Here is a 16767-nt window from a genome sequence, read left to right as displayed (position 1 = left end):
TCTGAGTCAAACCTAATTCTCTTGTAATTGTAATCCGGAGGTGTTTTATTTTTTGGTTCATGTTTAATGCGTGCTGAATGCACCAGTTTCTATGGTTGTGTCCTCTTGCCACTTTCACGTCTCTGTACTTTTTGATCAGAATGACTCCTGTCTCTACTTAATCTGAACCTACTTTTGATAGGCGTAAACATCTGACTCCATGACGTCTTTTAGTGCTGCCACGTCTGGCCATTTATATGCTGCAAATAGTATTATTATAAACCATTTTCCTTTCAAATTCTCTTTATTGCTATATTCAGGCCATAATGCTATTATTAATTATATCCATAGGCAGGTTATACTAACCAAGAATTTCATTTCAGGGTAGAAAAGGGAGCATTTCAAAGTACTGGCTCTAACGAGGGGAGGTGTTGGGACCAAAAGGACACAGAACAAGCCCTTGTGGGGATGAGCTCCAAGTTCTCTCCCCCAAAAGCCCCCATGCCCGAGATCAGTCACCTCTGCGCAGGGCTTGCAGGCTCTGCCGGGCCTGGCGGTGCAGCTCCTCCACACAGGGCGGCCTGGTGGCCGGGAGGAAGATGTTTCTCTGCTGGTGCCACGGTGCACGATAGTACACGCTCAGCTTGCTCTCGACGTCCAGGTTGGAGACAGCTGCGAGATCAAGAGGGAAACAGGGCATTAGACAGGGGCAGCTTTCAGCTGTGCATTGTGCTGTCCCTGGGGTGGAAAGGGGAACAGGAGTGGGGCCTGGGCACAGTGGAAATCCAGTCCGCTGCATTGACCAGAGGAGCTTGAGAAAGGTTTCAAGTTGCCAGTACAGACAGGGACAACCTTTGACCCCCAAAGCAAGGGACAAGAGACCCTGGCTCTTTGAGCCAGGCCTCAGAGCGGGGTGAGGTCCTGCCTTGTAGGAAGGCAGAGAAGCGCCAGAGGAAGGACTGGACCAGTCTTCTGGTCCAGGGCCTCAGAATTATATAGTTCTGCACAGCTGCTCCTGATGCCTACCTGATCAGTGCCTTGGCTTACTTCCTATCTCCCAAACCTTACCACTGAGCCATATGTTATCCACTGTACTATATGCCCATCATTCAAAGCACTGCTCAGCTTCCTTCGTTTTACCTAAGTAAGAGCATAAGAATTAAAGAACTTATTAAATAACCTATTACAGGGGTGATGTGTGTTAGGAAGGGAACGTACACATAGTGTTGGGGAGGAGAGGGGCATGACAACGCCTTTGGCATTCCTGCAGAACTCCTTAGCACCATGCGAGCATCAGGACTAGTAGGATATATACCTCTCTGGTGGTAGTGATTTAGTCGCTAAGATGTGTCCAACTCTTGCGACTCCATGGACTGTAGCCTGCCAGGCTCCACTGTCCATGGGATTCTCCAGGCAAGAATACTGCAGTGGGTTGCCATATCCTTCTCCGGGGATCTTCCCAATCAAGGAATCAAACCTGGGTCTCCTGCATTGCAGGCAGATTCTTTACCAAGTGAGCTGTAAACTGAGGGTAAGTTCTCAGAGCTGGGTGGGGGGCGGGGTAGAAGGTTTCCGTTTGAGAGTTGCTAGGTGGTGTAGTGGTTAGGACTTTGGTTCCCAGTGCAGGGGTCATGGGTTTGATCCCTGGTGAGGGAGCGGGGGAGTGAGGAAGCCAGGTCCATACCGTATTAGTGCGTAGTGGATATGTGGATTCTTGGTTGGACAGTGCAACAGTGATGATGTAGGTGTAACTTACAGGTACATGGGGGTCCTTATTTTAATTCTTGATTTGGCTGTGCTGGGTCTGATTTAGGGCTTCCCTCAGAGCTCAGTCGGTAAAGAATCTGCCTGCAATGCAGTTGAGACAGGTTTGATTCTGGGTTCAGGAAGATCCCCTGGAGAAGGGAATGGCAACCCACTGCAGTATTCTTGCCTAAAGAATCCCATGGACAGAGGAGCCTGGCAGGCTATAGTCCATGGGGTCATAAGAGTTGGATATGACTTAGTGGGTCTTATTTACGGCATATGATCTCTTAGTAGCAGGATATGTGGATCTCATTCCCTTACCAGGGATCGAACCTTGGCACCCTGAATTGGGAGCTCAGAGTCTTAGCCACTGGACCACCAGGGAATTCCTCCTTTTCACATGCTTCATCCTGGGAGAAGGACTAGCTGCAGAGAGAGCACTGGTGGCTTGGAGACTCGGGCTCCAGTGATTTTCTACGAAGAGTGGCCAGTACTACCCCCAGACTGGGGGCCAGAGAGACTCAGCACAGGATTCTATTTACTCCTGATTCTTATATTTCCCAACAGTTACTAAACTCAAGCCTCCACCTGTCCTTAGAAATGAACCTCACTTTCCCATGAGACAGGTGGACACCAACTTCAGATGAACCCAGTGACCATAACCTTGTGGTTGATACATCACTATCTGTCAAGGTCTAGATAATCCCATGACCTTCAGAGTTCCCAGGGGATAGACAGTAAGTTCAGCCTAAAAAGACGTCACACTGCCCTGTGGACAATTCTTTCAGCACTTTGGTTCTCTGGTCTCTGTCTGCAGTGCTGTTTGTACTTCTGGAATATGACTATTGCTTCACATCCCCCTCCCCCAGTCAACCTTCCTTTAGGCCAATGTCTCTCAGTGTTGCTTGGGGAACAGACAGCAGCTTGGAAGCCAGAGCTGCTTCCAGCCCCAGATCTTCCAGGCGCCAGCTGTGTGCCTCTGCACATATCATCAGGTGGAACTCCTCCTTTCTTTCTCCTTCTTGCTCTGTCCCTTCCTCCCCAGGGCCTCGCCCGCACACTGTTTGGCAGTGTGCAATAGGGAGAAGCCCAATGCCAGAGCCTGATGTCCACGGTCTGTCCCTGCCAGGCAGCCTTTTCCAGAGAACCACAGTCATTCCGCGCTGTGGACACAGCATCCACCATGGATGCCCTCAGCGTCAGAACTTGTCAAGAAGCCTAGACTTTTTTAACACCGACGGAATAGGAATAACCTGGCTGTGTATTTATTTATGCACTACCTGGATCCAGAACGATTTTTCCCCTATAAAAATTTCTCTAACTTCTAAAATAAAATGGAGCTTCACACTAGGAGTACTGTTTACTTATTGGTGCTGCTGTTTGCACACTCGACATCCTGTAGAAAGACCAGCGGAAGCCTGGGTTCTACTCACAGTTCTCTGCCCTGGGGCAAAGTCACTGACTGTGCCCAGGACTCAAGTTCCCCATCTTTATGAATCAGGGTTTGGCCTTCCTGTTGGCTGAAGGAGGCCTGTCTGCCCTTTGTGCCTCTCTTTTCTACTCATCACCAAACTTCAGGATGCACTGGGGGAAGGCCCTGGGCTCTGGGATTAAGAGACGGGGTTTCTGCCTGCCAGCAGTGGTCCAGAGCAGGTGACTGAACTCTCTGGGCCTCTGTCCCCTTCTCCGTAAGCAGGGCTCCTAGAGCCTTCACAGAATCCAAGGAAATGATCATGATATGCTCATTCCTTGACATGTCTCTGCTTACTACATTCTAGTTCCCCTTGCTGTGGTGGGAATGGATGAGATGAAGGGGCCAGGCTTGGGTTCAAAGACAAAAGTCTGGAGCTTTCTTCCTTTTTTATTTTCCTGTCTTCATGGTGAGTCACGTGTAAACAAACATGAGGCTACCAGAGATGGCCGTTGGTGGGGGGTAGGGTGTCTTACATTCTGGAAACTGTAAAGAAAGCTGCCTACAACCAGGGAGCCTGTGGCCTCTCTGAGAGGTAGGATGTCCCTGGTCTCTGATGTTAGCTAACTTGGGCAGCATTCAGTTCTGTGACTTCGAGATGCTAATTCTCTGAGTCACTGTGAGAGCTGTAGCACTATACGTTCTCCCTGGAAATGGTTTATCATTTTCTTGTTTATCTGTGGGTCATTCTGCTGCCATGTTCTACACCATGCACTTCCTCCAGAGTGTGTTAGCACGCATCCATCTGTCACAGCTCAGCTGTTGTTTTTGGAAAATTCCTGTGGGCACTGAGCAGCGCCATTGGATTCTACTGCTGAAGAGACCTCGGAAATGACGAGATTCTGTGTTTTTTCAAACCGCAGGGCATGACCCTTGAGTGGATTGTGAAATCCATTCAGCAGATCAGGACTAGCATTTTTTAAACAAAGACATACAAGAGACTGGAAAACAAAACGCCAGCATGCATCGCATGTAGTGTTGTTTTGTGAAGCTGTTGGTTCTGTTACATATGTGTTCGTTTGTACATGTGTGTGCTTGGATGCTGGGGTGTGATGGAGACATGTACTTCTTGCTCTGGGTACCAGTCAACATATGGAAATTTACTGCTTAGACTGCCACTCTCAGGTACTAATGAGGGAATCAAGGTTCCAAGGTATGATCCAAGATCCCAGAGTTGATTTTTGGCAGAGGTGGAAACAAAGCTTAGGTCTCCTGAGGCCAAGTCTGTGCACTTCCCTAGGCAGCCTCTTCCTCCCCTGCCATCACTCGGCCTGGCCGCTGCTCCCTTCCTCTCCGTTGGTGACTATTTGCTATCTATTGCATCTATTAAGTTGTCCTTCCAAAACCAAAACTCTCAACTCACGACACACACGTTTCACCTGTTGTCTGAGAAAGCGGCCATTTGAATTTTAGGATGCCAGCAACACTTCAGCCCATGGAGCAGAGGACAAGCTTCCCAGGGACGCTGATGCTCCCAGTCTGCAGACCACACAGTGAGGACCACTGCTTTCCAGAAAGAGATACTGAGGCAACAACGTAGGTACTCGACGAAACAATATTAAACGAGTGATGTTCAACCGTTTTGCTCTACACAAACCTTCTCTAGAGTTCAACCTAGTAAACAGATAAACCCCAAGGCCGGCTTAACTACAAAGGCTGCCACGTTCTCAGATGGCAGCAATGCACCTGCTTCCAGCAACCTGGACTGAAAGCGACCACTCCATCACCAAGTCCTGACACCTCTGTGCCAGTCTGCAAGACCTGCATGCCTGAGCTTAAACCAGAGTGGGAGCCTGGCTCTGCCCTTGCCTGGTCACTTTTACATGGTAGCAAACAAGTTATAGCATACAAAAGATAATACAGATCAATAATAAGGAATTGAGTCTTTCAGGAGAGCCTGATGGATAACTAAGGAATGCTTCTAAGATTTAGAGAAGGGCGACTTGTCACAAAGCTATTTTCATTATTTGCAAAGAACTGGGTGAGGTTGGTTCTTTGAAAGCAGGAAAACGGAGACGCAAGAAGGCACTCTAACCGCAAAGATGCATATAGTGTTTTAAAGTCCCTTCACTCCCGCTCAGGCTACAGATGTGATGTTACGAACGCAAATACGTCTCACATTCCAGGGAAGACAGTGGAGCTGGAGTGGGAGAGACAGATCAGAAAAAGCATATGAAAATCACCTTTCTGTTCAGGAGACACTGCATACTTATCACCAGTATGGTGCCCAGACTCTCTGGTCTGCTTGGACAGGTGCCTTGGGCTCGATTAAATCATGAAACAGTAAGGTAATTAGCACATGACACCCGATTATACATGCTACTAAATCTCTTTTACTAGATAGAGGTGAGACTCTTAAAAATTACTTAGAGATCACCAGCAGCAATGGAAAATTTAAAAAATATCCAGACTTACAGAAGGTCCCACATACCCCTCCACTGCACTCCACTAAGACTTATTATTTAACTTGGTAGTTAGTATCTTCATAGGTAGAGAAGTAATGCCCTTTACTGGGCCCACAAAGAAGCTATAAATACATGAGCCTGCAAGCCAAAAGGAATTCTTTTCCAAGGACCTTTCCACACGCAAAGCCTAGAGATTTATGTGTTCTGTGCTTTCTGTAGAAGACACACATGATATATTGAATCTGGAGTCAGAAAAGATGTGTTCTCTTTTGACTCAGTTAGCCTGAGTCTAGCCGAGTCTGCAGCCAGACTGAGGAAGGCCCGCTCTTCGGGGACAGTGGCTCTTTCTCTCCATCAGCCCGGGGCAGACAGGCTCCAAGAATGATTCCTCATGACTGGCACTGAGACAAAGCTTCAGGAGGTGATACTAAGCAGGGAGCAGGGAAGTGATACAGGGAAGGGAAGGAAGCCAATAAAGGGTGCACAGGCTGGAACCCCTTAGGAGCCAATCAATGCAGGACACACACCTTAGAGGCGAGGGAGTGGCGATATTTTTCTCCCATTTCCTATCAGCCATCAGTTGAAGGCTGCTGAAGTGCCAGAACAGTATTTCCTTGTACTTCTAGAAAAGCATGCTCCTCTGTCGGTTGTGGGAGCTGTAAGTAAGGCTGCCTGCTGTGCACTGAGGTGATAAGGGGAAGGGCAATACTCGGCCTAGGGGTTTTATGACTGCGACCCTTGGAGCACACAAGCATTTGCATTTCAAATTCGGGATGTCTGGATTGTGCACCAGACTACTTTGACAAGTTCTCCAATGCCAAAGTAGCTTAAAATGGATTTGTTGTCAAAATCCCCCAAGCCTGGCAGTGAAAAGCTCTGGTCAGACAAATCTGGATCCTGGTTGGAACATCAGCAGAAGGTCATGGCCAGGAGGCCGGGCAGAGGGGCGGCTGCCTCCTGTGGGACCTTGAGCAGATTGCTCGGCCTCTTAAGTTCTCTTTCCTCCTTGGTGGGAGTTTCTGGCCTGGTGTGGTATCCCAGGATCATCTCCAAGAAGTCCGGGCTTCTTCCCAGGGAACTGGCTTTAGAGAGCACGTCATGCGTGCTGGGGTATTCACTGTTGCTAGGTGCCCATTGCCTCTAAGCTGCTCCAACAGACAGGACTAGAAAATATGTAAGTCTTAGAAGGTGAAGACAAAAGCCGAGTTGAAACTGCTATTTCCAATTCAAATCTAAGATTACAGGTTTTCATTTAACTTACTTGATTATATAATTGATCTCTTTTGTGCTGAAAATCTTGATTCTTTATGACACTGCCATAATTTCCTATTTGAATAGTCTCAAAATGACTACAAGAAGACAACTGATTTCAGTTGTAGATATCTTTTTGTTTTCCTTTGTGTCTTTAGGATATTTTCTACTAGAAATGGATATAGCAAGACATACTTTGCAAAAGGCAAATGACACGACTGAAGGTGTTGATGAGAGAGGTTCCTGATTGCCCCATTCAGGTGTTCATCACTAACTAAAATCCATTGACAGTTTCTGCACTGGTAAGTTATAGCTTATTTGAGAAAAACATACAAGCCTTGCCCTTTGTGCCGTCAGGGCCCTCAGGAGGTTCGAACCTGGCAGCCACGTGAGACAGACGAGATGATGAGCCCAATGGGCTCAAGTGTGCACCCTGAGAGAGGTACAGAGGGCCGGCCACGTGTGGGAAAAATGCTCTCTGCTTGTGAAGTGACACGGGGAAGAGGTGGTTTTGAGGTGGGGGGCAGAGGTGATGAACAGGATTTGCTGGGAGGTTGGAAAATGCTGGAAGGGAACCACGAGGGATTTCTATTTTGAGGTAAGAAAGACCTGACTGTTGGCAATTTCTGGTGAGGCAACCCAAGAGGAAGGCTAGGAAGAGTCAGTCAGGGCTGGTCCCAGCAGTTGACTGCCACTGGACCAGGGCTTGTGAGGCAAAGGGGGCAGGTTAGGGGCCGCCAAGAAGGAAGACCATGCTACCAGTGAGCATGCGCATGGAGCAGGCACAGGTTAGCCTCTGATAGAGCCCATCTCATTCGGTTCCCACAGTAAGCCCAGGAAGCACATCTAATCATCTCTACTATGCTGAATAGGCACAGAGAGGTTAAGAAATTGCTCAAGGCCCCAAAGATTATGAATGATAGAGCCAGGAACTTAGAGTGAGCACCACTGAGTCCAAAGATCCACACCACATTCTGCCTTGCTCCCCCATTTTCTAACGCACACCACTGCCCCACAAAGGTGCAAGAATCTGTGTGGGAATGCCGCAGCCATCCCAGACAGGAAGACTGAAGCCATTCCATGGAGAGCCCTGGTGGTTGGGATGAGGAACCTGCTGTATCACGGGGAGCAGCTTCCGTGTCCCACAGCCGAGTGCATGACAAGCTGTTTAAGCTTAGAGAGGGGCTTCCTTCTATACTTTTTGCATCTTCCAGATAAGCAGGTCTAGAATATGGACCTATATGTTGTACAAGCTCAACTATTTCGGTTGACTGGATGGGACTTAACCTCATAAATGGTTCAATCTACACGGACCTATATGTTGTAGAAGTTCAACTATTTCAGTAGAATGGATGGGGCTTAACTTCATAAATGGTTCAATCAACACATCTTTGGGAGCTTCCCTTGTGGCTCAACTGGTAAAGAATGTGCCTGCAATGCAGGAGACCTGGGTTCTATCCCTGGGTTGGGAAGATCCCCTGGAGAACGGAAAGGCTACCCACTCCAGTATTCCGGCCTAGAGAATTCCACAGACTGTATGATCCATAGGGTCACAAAGAGTCGGACACGACTCAGTGACTTTCACTTTCACACATCTTTGTGGCCCTTTCTCTCCCCTTTACTCTGCCTCCTTTCTTCTCCTGATCTCTTTTCTCCCAGAAAAATGCTACTCTATATCCAGCTCAAGTTGTACCTCCTCCATGAAGCCATTAAGACCTCCAGAGCCCAGTAGGTTCACATGCATTCATTCATTGAACAATGGGTGATTAAGAATCTCCCATGTGCCAGGCAGCATGCTAGGCACTGGGAATACAGCGATGGACATGACAGACACAGGCCTTGCCCTCATAGAGCTCACATCCAGGTCGGAGGTAGGTGAGGAAGTTAAGACTGACTGATAAGGAAGAATGTAATCAGGTAATAAGAAGCACTCTGATGAAACAGAACAGTTAGCAAGACTACACAGAGGCATGGCATGGAGTAATGACAGTAGACGGCCACAAAGGCCTGAGAGTCTCAACTAGCCATCAGAAATATCAAAGTAAATGTGAGAGAGAAGGCACCTGGCCACAGGGAGCCAACCTAGTGGAGTGACCACTTCCTCTAGCTCAGTGTGGCCTAGCTGGTTACCAGAGTCATTTCTTCTCTTTTTGGCACACAGCTGGACTACATTTCCCAGCCTCCCTTGCAGTTGGGTATAGCCATCTGTGGCGGTCTAGCAGTAGCATGTGAGCAGAAGCGAGTGGAACCACTGCCAGGAAGCACAGCCCATGGAAATCTGCCACATGTTATCATTCATGTTCTTGAGAAGCCATACATGGAAGATGGTAGACTCCCAAGATAAACAGAGAACCTTGAACTCCGGCTAGGACGGACGCCACCCACCTATGAAGAAAAACCCATTTTTGACATTACGCAAGTGAAGAATAAACCTGAATTTTATTAAAGCCCTGGGATATTGGGGGTTATTTGTTATGGCAGCTCACATTTACACGAATACACTGAAGTCACTGCATCTCTGCCATAGCTACTGATTTGACCCGTTCTCAGCCTAGGACATGGTTTTCTGCTACCCCTCTTTACCTTTGTATTTTGAGTTCACTTCTGCTTTCCGTAGGTCCCACCCCCTCAACTCAGATGGCCACAGTGCAGCCAGAGGCCTGCCCTTCTAGGGTGAGTACTTTGATGCCTTATCTGCGCACCAGGGTGGATCCTGCTTTCACTGCTACATCATGTTATGGCCCTTTAAGTCATTTGTACTTTTAGGGAAATGCTGAGTGCTTTCTCTATTACTGTGCTTAGAAGGTATGTTTTCTTGACTACCACAAACACAATCCTTATCTCAATTTTTCCCCGAATTAGGAGCATTCCTGAATTGGCGGGGCCAGGGTCGGTATGACAGTTCCTGCTCATACAGGGGGAGCTGCTTATTTCCCTGTCAGACTGTATGCATTCTCAGGTGTCTATCTCAGCACCAGGCACAGGCAGGCGCAGAGTAGGAGCTCAGTACCTGCTGGTTGAGGAAACGAATACGGAGCAGGGTTATTTACTGTGGCGAGACTCGCTGGCATGCGAGGGAGATAATCTCCAGCAGTTTTTGTTCTTCAGAAAACATCTTTAAAGCTACCCCCTCAATTTACAGTCAGCATTAACAAAAGCTTTTCCTTGAAAACCAAATGCATAGAAGTCAGGTTGAATTACGAGGCGCTCTGGGGCGTCCACAGAAATGAGGGTTGTGTGGAGGGCACGTGAGGCAGGACTGTGCTCTCCCGCTGCTTGGCTAAGTGCTGGCTTCCCCCTGCCCCTCCCCACTTTGCTCGCTCTTCTCAGACTCTACCTCCAAATTATCTCTAGGCGTCTACAGGCAGAGCCACTCTTTATCCTGACACACGCCTCCCTAAGTCATCTACCCTGTAAAAGCTGCACTCACCCACTTAGCCCAACACTGGGCTCCATTCTCTCCAAGGTCAACAGGCGGGCAGTGCTCATATGGCGGAGTGCTGACCTTGGAGAGCAAGACACTACCTCCTCCGTGCCCTCAGAGCTAGTGGCCCAGCCCTGCACAGGCTCTCGCCTCCACACTCCCCTCCCGCTCCAGATAGAAACTTTCTTCCAATGTCACAAAGCAGAGCTTCACTGGTCAGACACCAAGGCCAGACTAATAAGGCAGAGGACCAAGAGCAGAAGAATGGGTGAAGAATCCATAACCATGAAGAGTCAAGGAATTCCCTTACTGTGGTTTATCTTTCACAGCCTCAGACCCCTGCTGCAAGAGGAACTGAGGTTGAAACACCCAGGCCACTAAACCTGCAAACTGAATGGCATGAGACACCAGCTCCAAGATCTGTTTTGAGCCCAAGCTGTGGTCTAAGTTGCACAGAGGTCAGCTTGCTTGATCTAACAAGAGATCAACCTCAGAATGAGGCATTTGTGACAGAATTTCACCCACTAAAAAAAACAGGTGGCTAATCTTTCTTTTTTTTTTTTCAGGAATAAATGAGAAGCATTTATTACTTCATTACACTTACACAACCCATAAGCCACCTTTTAAACTGGCTCTTTCCCCAAAGCTGCGCATGAACTGAAAGGTATAGATGCAGTCCTGTGTAGGCAGGGGACAGACCTCTCTCACTGGGCTGTCATGGGGGGCCCCTCCTGTCATTTCTGCAGGGAATTAGATATTAGGGCAGGAGGTTTACATGAAGAGGTAATAATAGTGGAGCAAAGGCAGTACTTAAACACAATGTGGTGATCTTAGTTAAGAATGAACTTCAGCCAGTGTTCTCTCTTTTAAACTTTCTTTTAAAGGCTGTCAAACCAATAGCTTTGGTGAACACAACATTTATGTAACTTTTATCCACCCAAATTAATGTTCTTTCCAGAACAAAAGCCACCTGGGACAAATAACACACAGAGGTGTCCAGATCCCCATTTTTCTTACCACTGTGTCAGTGTGCTCAACCTGGTCCTTTTTAGATATTGGCTACTGGCTAAAGCCCATTGCAGAAATACCAGTGTCCTATGTGGTAGGGTTTTCTGCTGGGGGCTGTCCAGGCAAACTGCCTTTTCACGGGTAACAGATGCCAGAAGTTCCCTCCTCCTGGGCTGAGTTCAAGCCAGTGGCTGGAAGTAGACCAATCCAGGCCTGAACTGTAGGACTGTCAGGGCCTTCTCAGTAACAAGTGTGGATTTGGGCCTTTCAGGTGGTCAGATTTTATTGGATAGACCCCAGAAGGCTCTATGCAGTCCATGGGGTCCATGAGGTCACAAAGAATTGGACACAACTTAGCAACTGAACAACAACAACAATAAAAGTCTCATCTCAGCAATTAAGAAAATCCTACCTAGGTAACTATACTTGTGAAGGAGGACTCACAGACCGCTAGCCCCTCCCCCTCCCCTGCTTTGCCTCCTGCTTCCCTTGACCATGCGTCTCTGTCACTCCCTTCCCTTTTGTGCTGAGCCAGGGCCTGGGTCAAGATCAAGACTAGCCTGCTCTTTTTGGATACATTACATTTTTCAGCCTCTAAGGAAAGTCCTGGTGTTGGTTTTTTTCCCGTTCGGTGTATGGGACTAGAGTAATAGCTATTATGATAATTTCACTCATGACAAGAATGGAATTATTAAGTACCAAGAAAAATCTGACCAAGAAACAAATGACTAGTCATTCTCCTCTCTTCACTCTGTCTCCACTGACACACATGCATATAAACCACCTCAGTGCCTGCTCAGCAGACCATTCAGCCAGCACCCACATGGCCCACCTTTGGGTAAATGTCACTTCTGTTCCTACAACTTATTTCAGGCCTGCTCCTCCCACTTGCACTGAGGATTATGGTGCTGTCGACCACAACAACGAGCCATCTTCCTCTGACGAGTCATTCAGCAGATAGTTCCTGCACAGCCACTGATGCGGTCCCTGCCTCAGGCAGAGGGAGTCTGGCGGCTTGGAGCGGACCAATCAACACCCAGATCTGGGATCAGGTGGTACAAGTTCTGTGAGGAAGTCAAAAAGCAGAGCAAAGGGCTCAAAAGGGGTGGGGCCAAAGGGCTCAAGAGAGGAGGAGCCAAAGGGCTCAAGAGGAGAGGAGTTGACGAGCTCAGCATTTACCTAGATGTAGGAATGTCCTCTGCCTTTGGTGATTGTCTTCCAGGCCCTGGGAGAGTGCTTGGCCCACAAGCAGGGTAAGCAAGAGTATGAGACGATTCAGGCCAGTAGGAGTGATCCCAGCAATGACAGACGCCCCCGTCCTTCGCGGTGAGGGCAACTCCTGAGAGTGCTCTGGCCCTCTCCCCAAGGTGCTCAGCAGGCCGGAGTTCCGTGGTGCCCATGGTGACTGCTGGCCAGCACATGCGCCCTCTTGGCCTGTGCCCCTCCGCCTCTCTTCCCCACACCCTGCCGGCGTTCCCCGTGTGCGCTGCTCCCTGAACCACCTACACTCCAGCCCTTGGCTCAGGGTCGACTTCGGGGAGAATCCAAACTAAGATGGCTACTTAGGGCGTCTCTGCCAAGGTGACCTTGGAGCTGACGCCTAGTCCAGTGAGGGAAATGTGCTGTAAGGCAATCCCAAGCAGAGAGAACAGCGGAAGTGAAGGGCCCGAGGTGGGCTCCTGCTGGAATGCCTGAGGGGCAGCACAACTGGGGAAGGAAGGACAGGAAGCACGAGGCAAAGGGCATGAGAAAACAACTTTCTCCCTTTCCTCCTCTCATAGTTACCATAGCGCCTGGAATTCTTTCTGTCGCGATTTCCTCCAATTGCTTCACTTCTCATTGCTCTGATGGCTCATTTTCTGAGAGTTCTGCCATTAAATGAAATAGAAATAGCACTTTGTATTTCATTCTATTTAAACACATCTACCACCGATTGGCGTGGAGCTGTGGGGACTGTCTACAGCTCTGCTTAGGGAGGTGGCCTGGGGTGGGGGAGGGAACAGCTCGCTCCCCACAGTGGTGCCCCACCCCAGGTATTCTTAAAAGGTGGGAGACGGACCCTCTTCTCCTGCTCTATCAACCATCATCGTCAAGGACACCTTCTCTTAAGAAACCACTGTGTGCTGTACTTTGGGCCATTTGTTTCACCTTCATCATCTCTGACCCTGACACCAGCTCTGAAAACCAAACAGTAACTACAGTCTAGGGAGGATACCTTCTTTGTATTTCCCCCTCCAGGTAGGTGCCCCTGGCTACACAGGATACACTGCAGCGGCGATTCCCAGGGCCACAGCGCCCTCGCCATGCATTTGGGGCCCTGCCGATGTGGTTGCTTTGATTTCAAATAGGAGACTCCAGATCACAGAGGATTTGGAGTTCTTTTTAGGCAGCTGGCATGAGCTCAGCACAGATGCCTCCTGGAGCAGGACTGCTTTGCTGCCTCCTGGGAGGTTCATCATCAAAACTTCCTGCCCTGACCCACATCACGACTCTCCATTTGTGCTTCTGGCTGCAGCTACTGGGTAACCGGCAGTGGAGTCTATTAGTGCTTCATTCTGCTCACAGTTCCTTCTGGAGGAGTTGGCATCTAAAAATTAGTTAGCAGTAAGCGAGCCCTGAGGTGATACCTATTAAGAACTAAAAGGTAGGCCAGGGAGACTGAGCTCTGTTGGCAGAACTAGCCTGCTCTCTGTGTAGCTGTTCCTCAGGAGTCCCTAGCGTCTCTAGGCTTTCGGTGTCTCTCAGGCTGAAAGCAATAACAAATAGGTTTTAGGGCTCCCTGTTACCCGACTTGTCCTTAGTGCTCACCAAATGTTCACATATACAGCTACATTTTCAGCTTCCCATGTCGTCAAACTGAGGCCAAATGACAGAGTGTCGGCTCCTAGCCAGTGGGATGCAGGCAGAATTAATGTACACCTCTTCAAGGCTTGCTCCTTATAAAACCTCCCAGGAGCCTTGCTTCTCTTCCTCCACTGCTTGAGAACTACACATTCTAGGCTTATATCAGACTTTGCGTGAGGGAGAAATAGAACTTTTATTGTATTAAAGCACTGAGCTTTGTTGGTTTATCTGTTAGCATAGCATAGTATAGCCTATCCTGACTATTACGCCTATTCATCCATCCATCCAATCCATTCATTCATTTGTCCATTCAGAGGTCATTCATTCACTTGATAGTACTTAAGTGCCCACTATCTGGCTAGTACTTTAGCATGAAGACACCTTGGGTTCTTCCTCCGGAGAACGGGTGTATATCCAGGTGAGGAGATAGACGTGGGAGCAGAGACAATAATAATACAGGGTGCTAAGTGTGTCCTGGCTGCATAACATTCTGTTATGTGCAGAGAAATAAATATTCAGAGGTCTTTACCTTTAAAAAAATGCAACTATCCTCTTTTTACTTTCATTCTTTATCAGACTCCTGTTTTTAAGACAGTGCCCACTCCTGCATATTGCACTCATTCTTAAAAAAAAAAAAAAAAAACTGCATTTACCACCAGTCTCTCCTTCCTAGTGGCCCATCATTCCAAACCAATCTTCCCAAAGTACCATTTCTACAGATCATGCCCCTGTATGAAAATCATCCAGGGGTCTCTCATTGCCCACATGAGGTTCAGAGTCCTCAATTTCGCGTTGATCCATATCTGAGCTATCTTTCTAACCTTATTTTCCACTTCTTTACCCACAACTATTTCTTCAACCAGACTGGCATAATCCATGGCCAACAACCCACACCACTGGTGACCCTACTTCCATGTCTTTCTCACACCACTGCTTCCCCAGGACTCTCCTCCTTGTCTGCCTAAGTCCCTTCCTCTCTTCAAAATCCCATCTCAAGTGGTATCTTTGATCTTTGTCTACTCCATTCCATAGTATTAATATACTCAACAACTTAGATGAAATGGACAATTCCTCTTGGAAAAAAACTAGCACAGGACATAAGAGAAAGAGAAATATAAGTAGTCCTATATGTCCTAAAGAAATTGATTTCTTAATCAAAACTTTTCCCATGAAGGGAATTCTGGGTCCAGATGGCTTCACCAGTGAATTCCATAAAACAATTTAGGAGGAAACAATCCAATTTACACAAGTTCTTTCAGAAAATAGAGGAGAACTTTCCCCAACACATTGTATGAAGCTTGTAGAACCTTGATAACAAACTTGCTGAAAGACACCTCAAAAAAATCTATAGCTAACATCATATTTAATGGTTAAACATTGGCTACTTTCCCTAAGATTGGGAGGAAATCAAAACATCCTCTGTCATCAGTATAATAAGACACAAGGATAAGAAAGGAAGTAGCAAATACTGTCATTATCAGCAACATGACTGTGTAGGTTAAAAGCCCTATGAAACTGACAAAAACTGCTAGAACTAAAGAGTAAAATTACAAGTCATTGGATATAAGGTCAATATATAAAAATCATTTGTTGAGGGGACTTCCCTGGTGGCCCAGTGGCTAAGACTCTGAGCTCCCAATGCAGGGGGCCTTGGTTTGACTCCTGGTCAGGGAACGAGATCCCACATGCTGCAACCAAGAGTTTATATGCCACAACCAAAGATACTGCATGCTGCAACGAAGACTGAAGATCCTGCATGCTTCTACTAAAACACATTGCAGCCAAATATAGAAATAATTATTTTTAAACGATCAATTGTATTTCTCTCTCTCTATCTCTCGTGTGTGTGTGTGTGTGTGTGTGTGTGTGTGTGTGTGTGTGTGTGTGTGTGTGCTGCTAATGCAGGAGATTAAGAGACTCAGGTCCGATCCCTGGGTCGGGCAGATCCTCTGAAGAAGGGCATGGCAACCCATTCCAGTATTCTTGTCTGAAAAATCCCATGGACAGAGGAGCCTGGTGGGCTACAGTCCATGGGATCACAAAGAGTTGGACACGACTGAAGCAACTTATCATATGTATGTATATACACACATACACACACACTAGTAAAAAAAAAATGGAGAATTAAATAAAGAAAGTGTGTTAGTCACTCATTCGTGTCTGACTCTTTGCAACCCCATGGACTGTAGCCTGCCAGGCTCCTCTGTCCATGGAATTTTTCAGGTAAGAATACTGGAAAATGGAGGATTAAATAAAAAGGTATAACATTTACAAAATTATCAAATATTTAAGTCTAACAAAAGACTGCATGTCTTCTACACTAAAAACTACAAAGCTAAGAGAAATTATAGACAGCTCATGGGACCAAAAGCTATACTATATTCGGGGATTGGAAGCCACAACATTGTTAAAGATGTCTATCTCCCCAAATTTATCTATCAGTCCAAATAAATGGCCAATCAACATCTCAGTATTTTTTAAAAGAAATTGACAGGCTGGTTCTGCGATGTATGTGAAAATGCATAGGTTCTAGAATAGCTAAAATAATCTTGAAAGAAAAGAACAAATTTGGAGAATTTATGCTACCTGATTTCAAGACTTACTATAAATCTACAGAGGTCAAGACAGTGTGGTTTTGG

At 47.3% G+C, this 16767-nt stretch overlaps 1 protein-coding gene across 3 annotated transcripts in view; it reads right to left on the bottom strand.

Annotated features, from left to right (window-relative positions):
- The window catches only part of NHS (NHS actin remodeling regulator), a 343496-nt gene that overhangs the window by 59853 nt on the left and 266876 nt on the right, over positions 1-16767 (bottom strand). For all 3 annotated transcript variants that reach the window (XM_015104813.4, XM_042242434.2, XM_060407382.1), the window contains exon 2: positions 499-651. In XM_015104813.4, the coding sequence (XP_014960299.3) occupies positions 499-651 (153 nt within the window). The remainder of the gene's footprint in view (positions 1-498; positions 652-16767) is intronic.

The sequence above is a fragment of the Ovis aries genome, chromosome X, assembly GCF_016772045.2.
Source record: "Ovis aries strain OAR_USU_Benz2616 breed Rambouillet chromosome X, ARS-UI_Ramb_v3.0, whole genome shotgun sequence".
Lineage (NCBI taxonomy): Eukaryota > Metazoa > Chordata > Mammalia > Artiodactyla > Bovidae > Ovis > Ovis aries.
The sequence above is the reverse complement of the archived record's forward strand: the minus strand, read 5'-3'. Positions and strand labels throughout refer to the sequence as shown.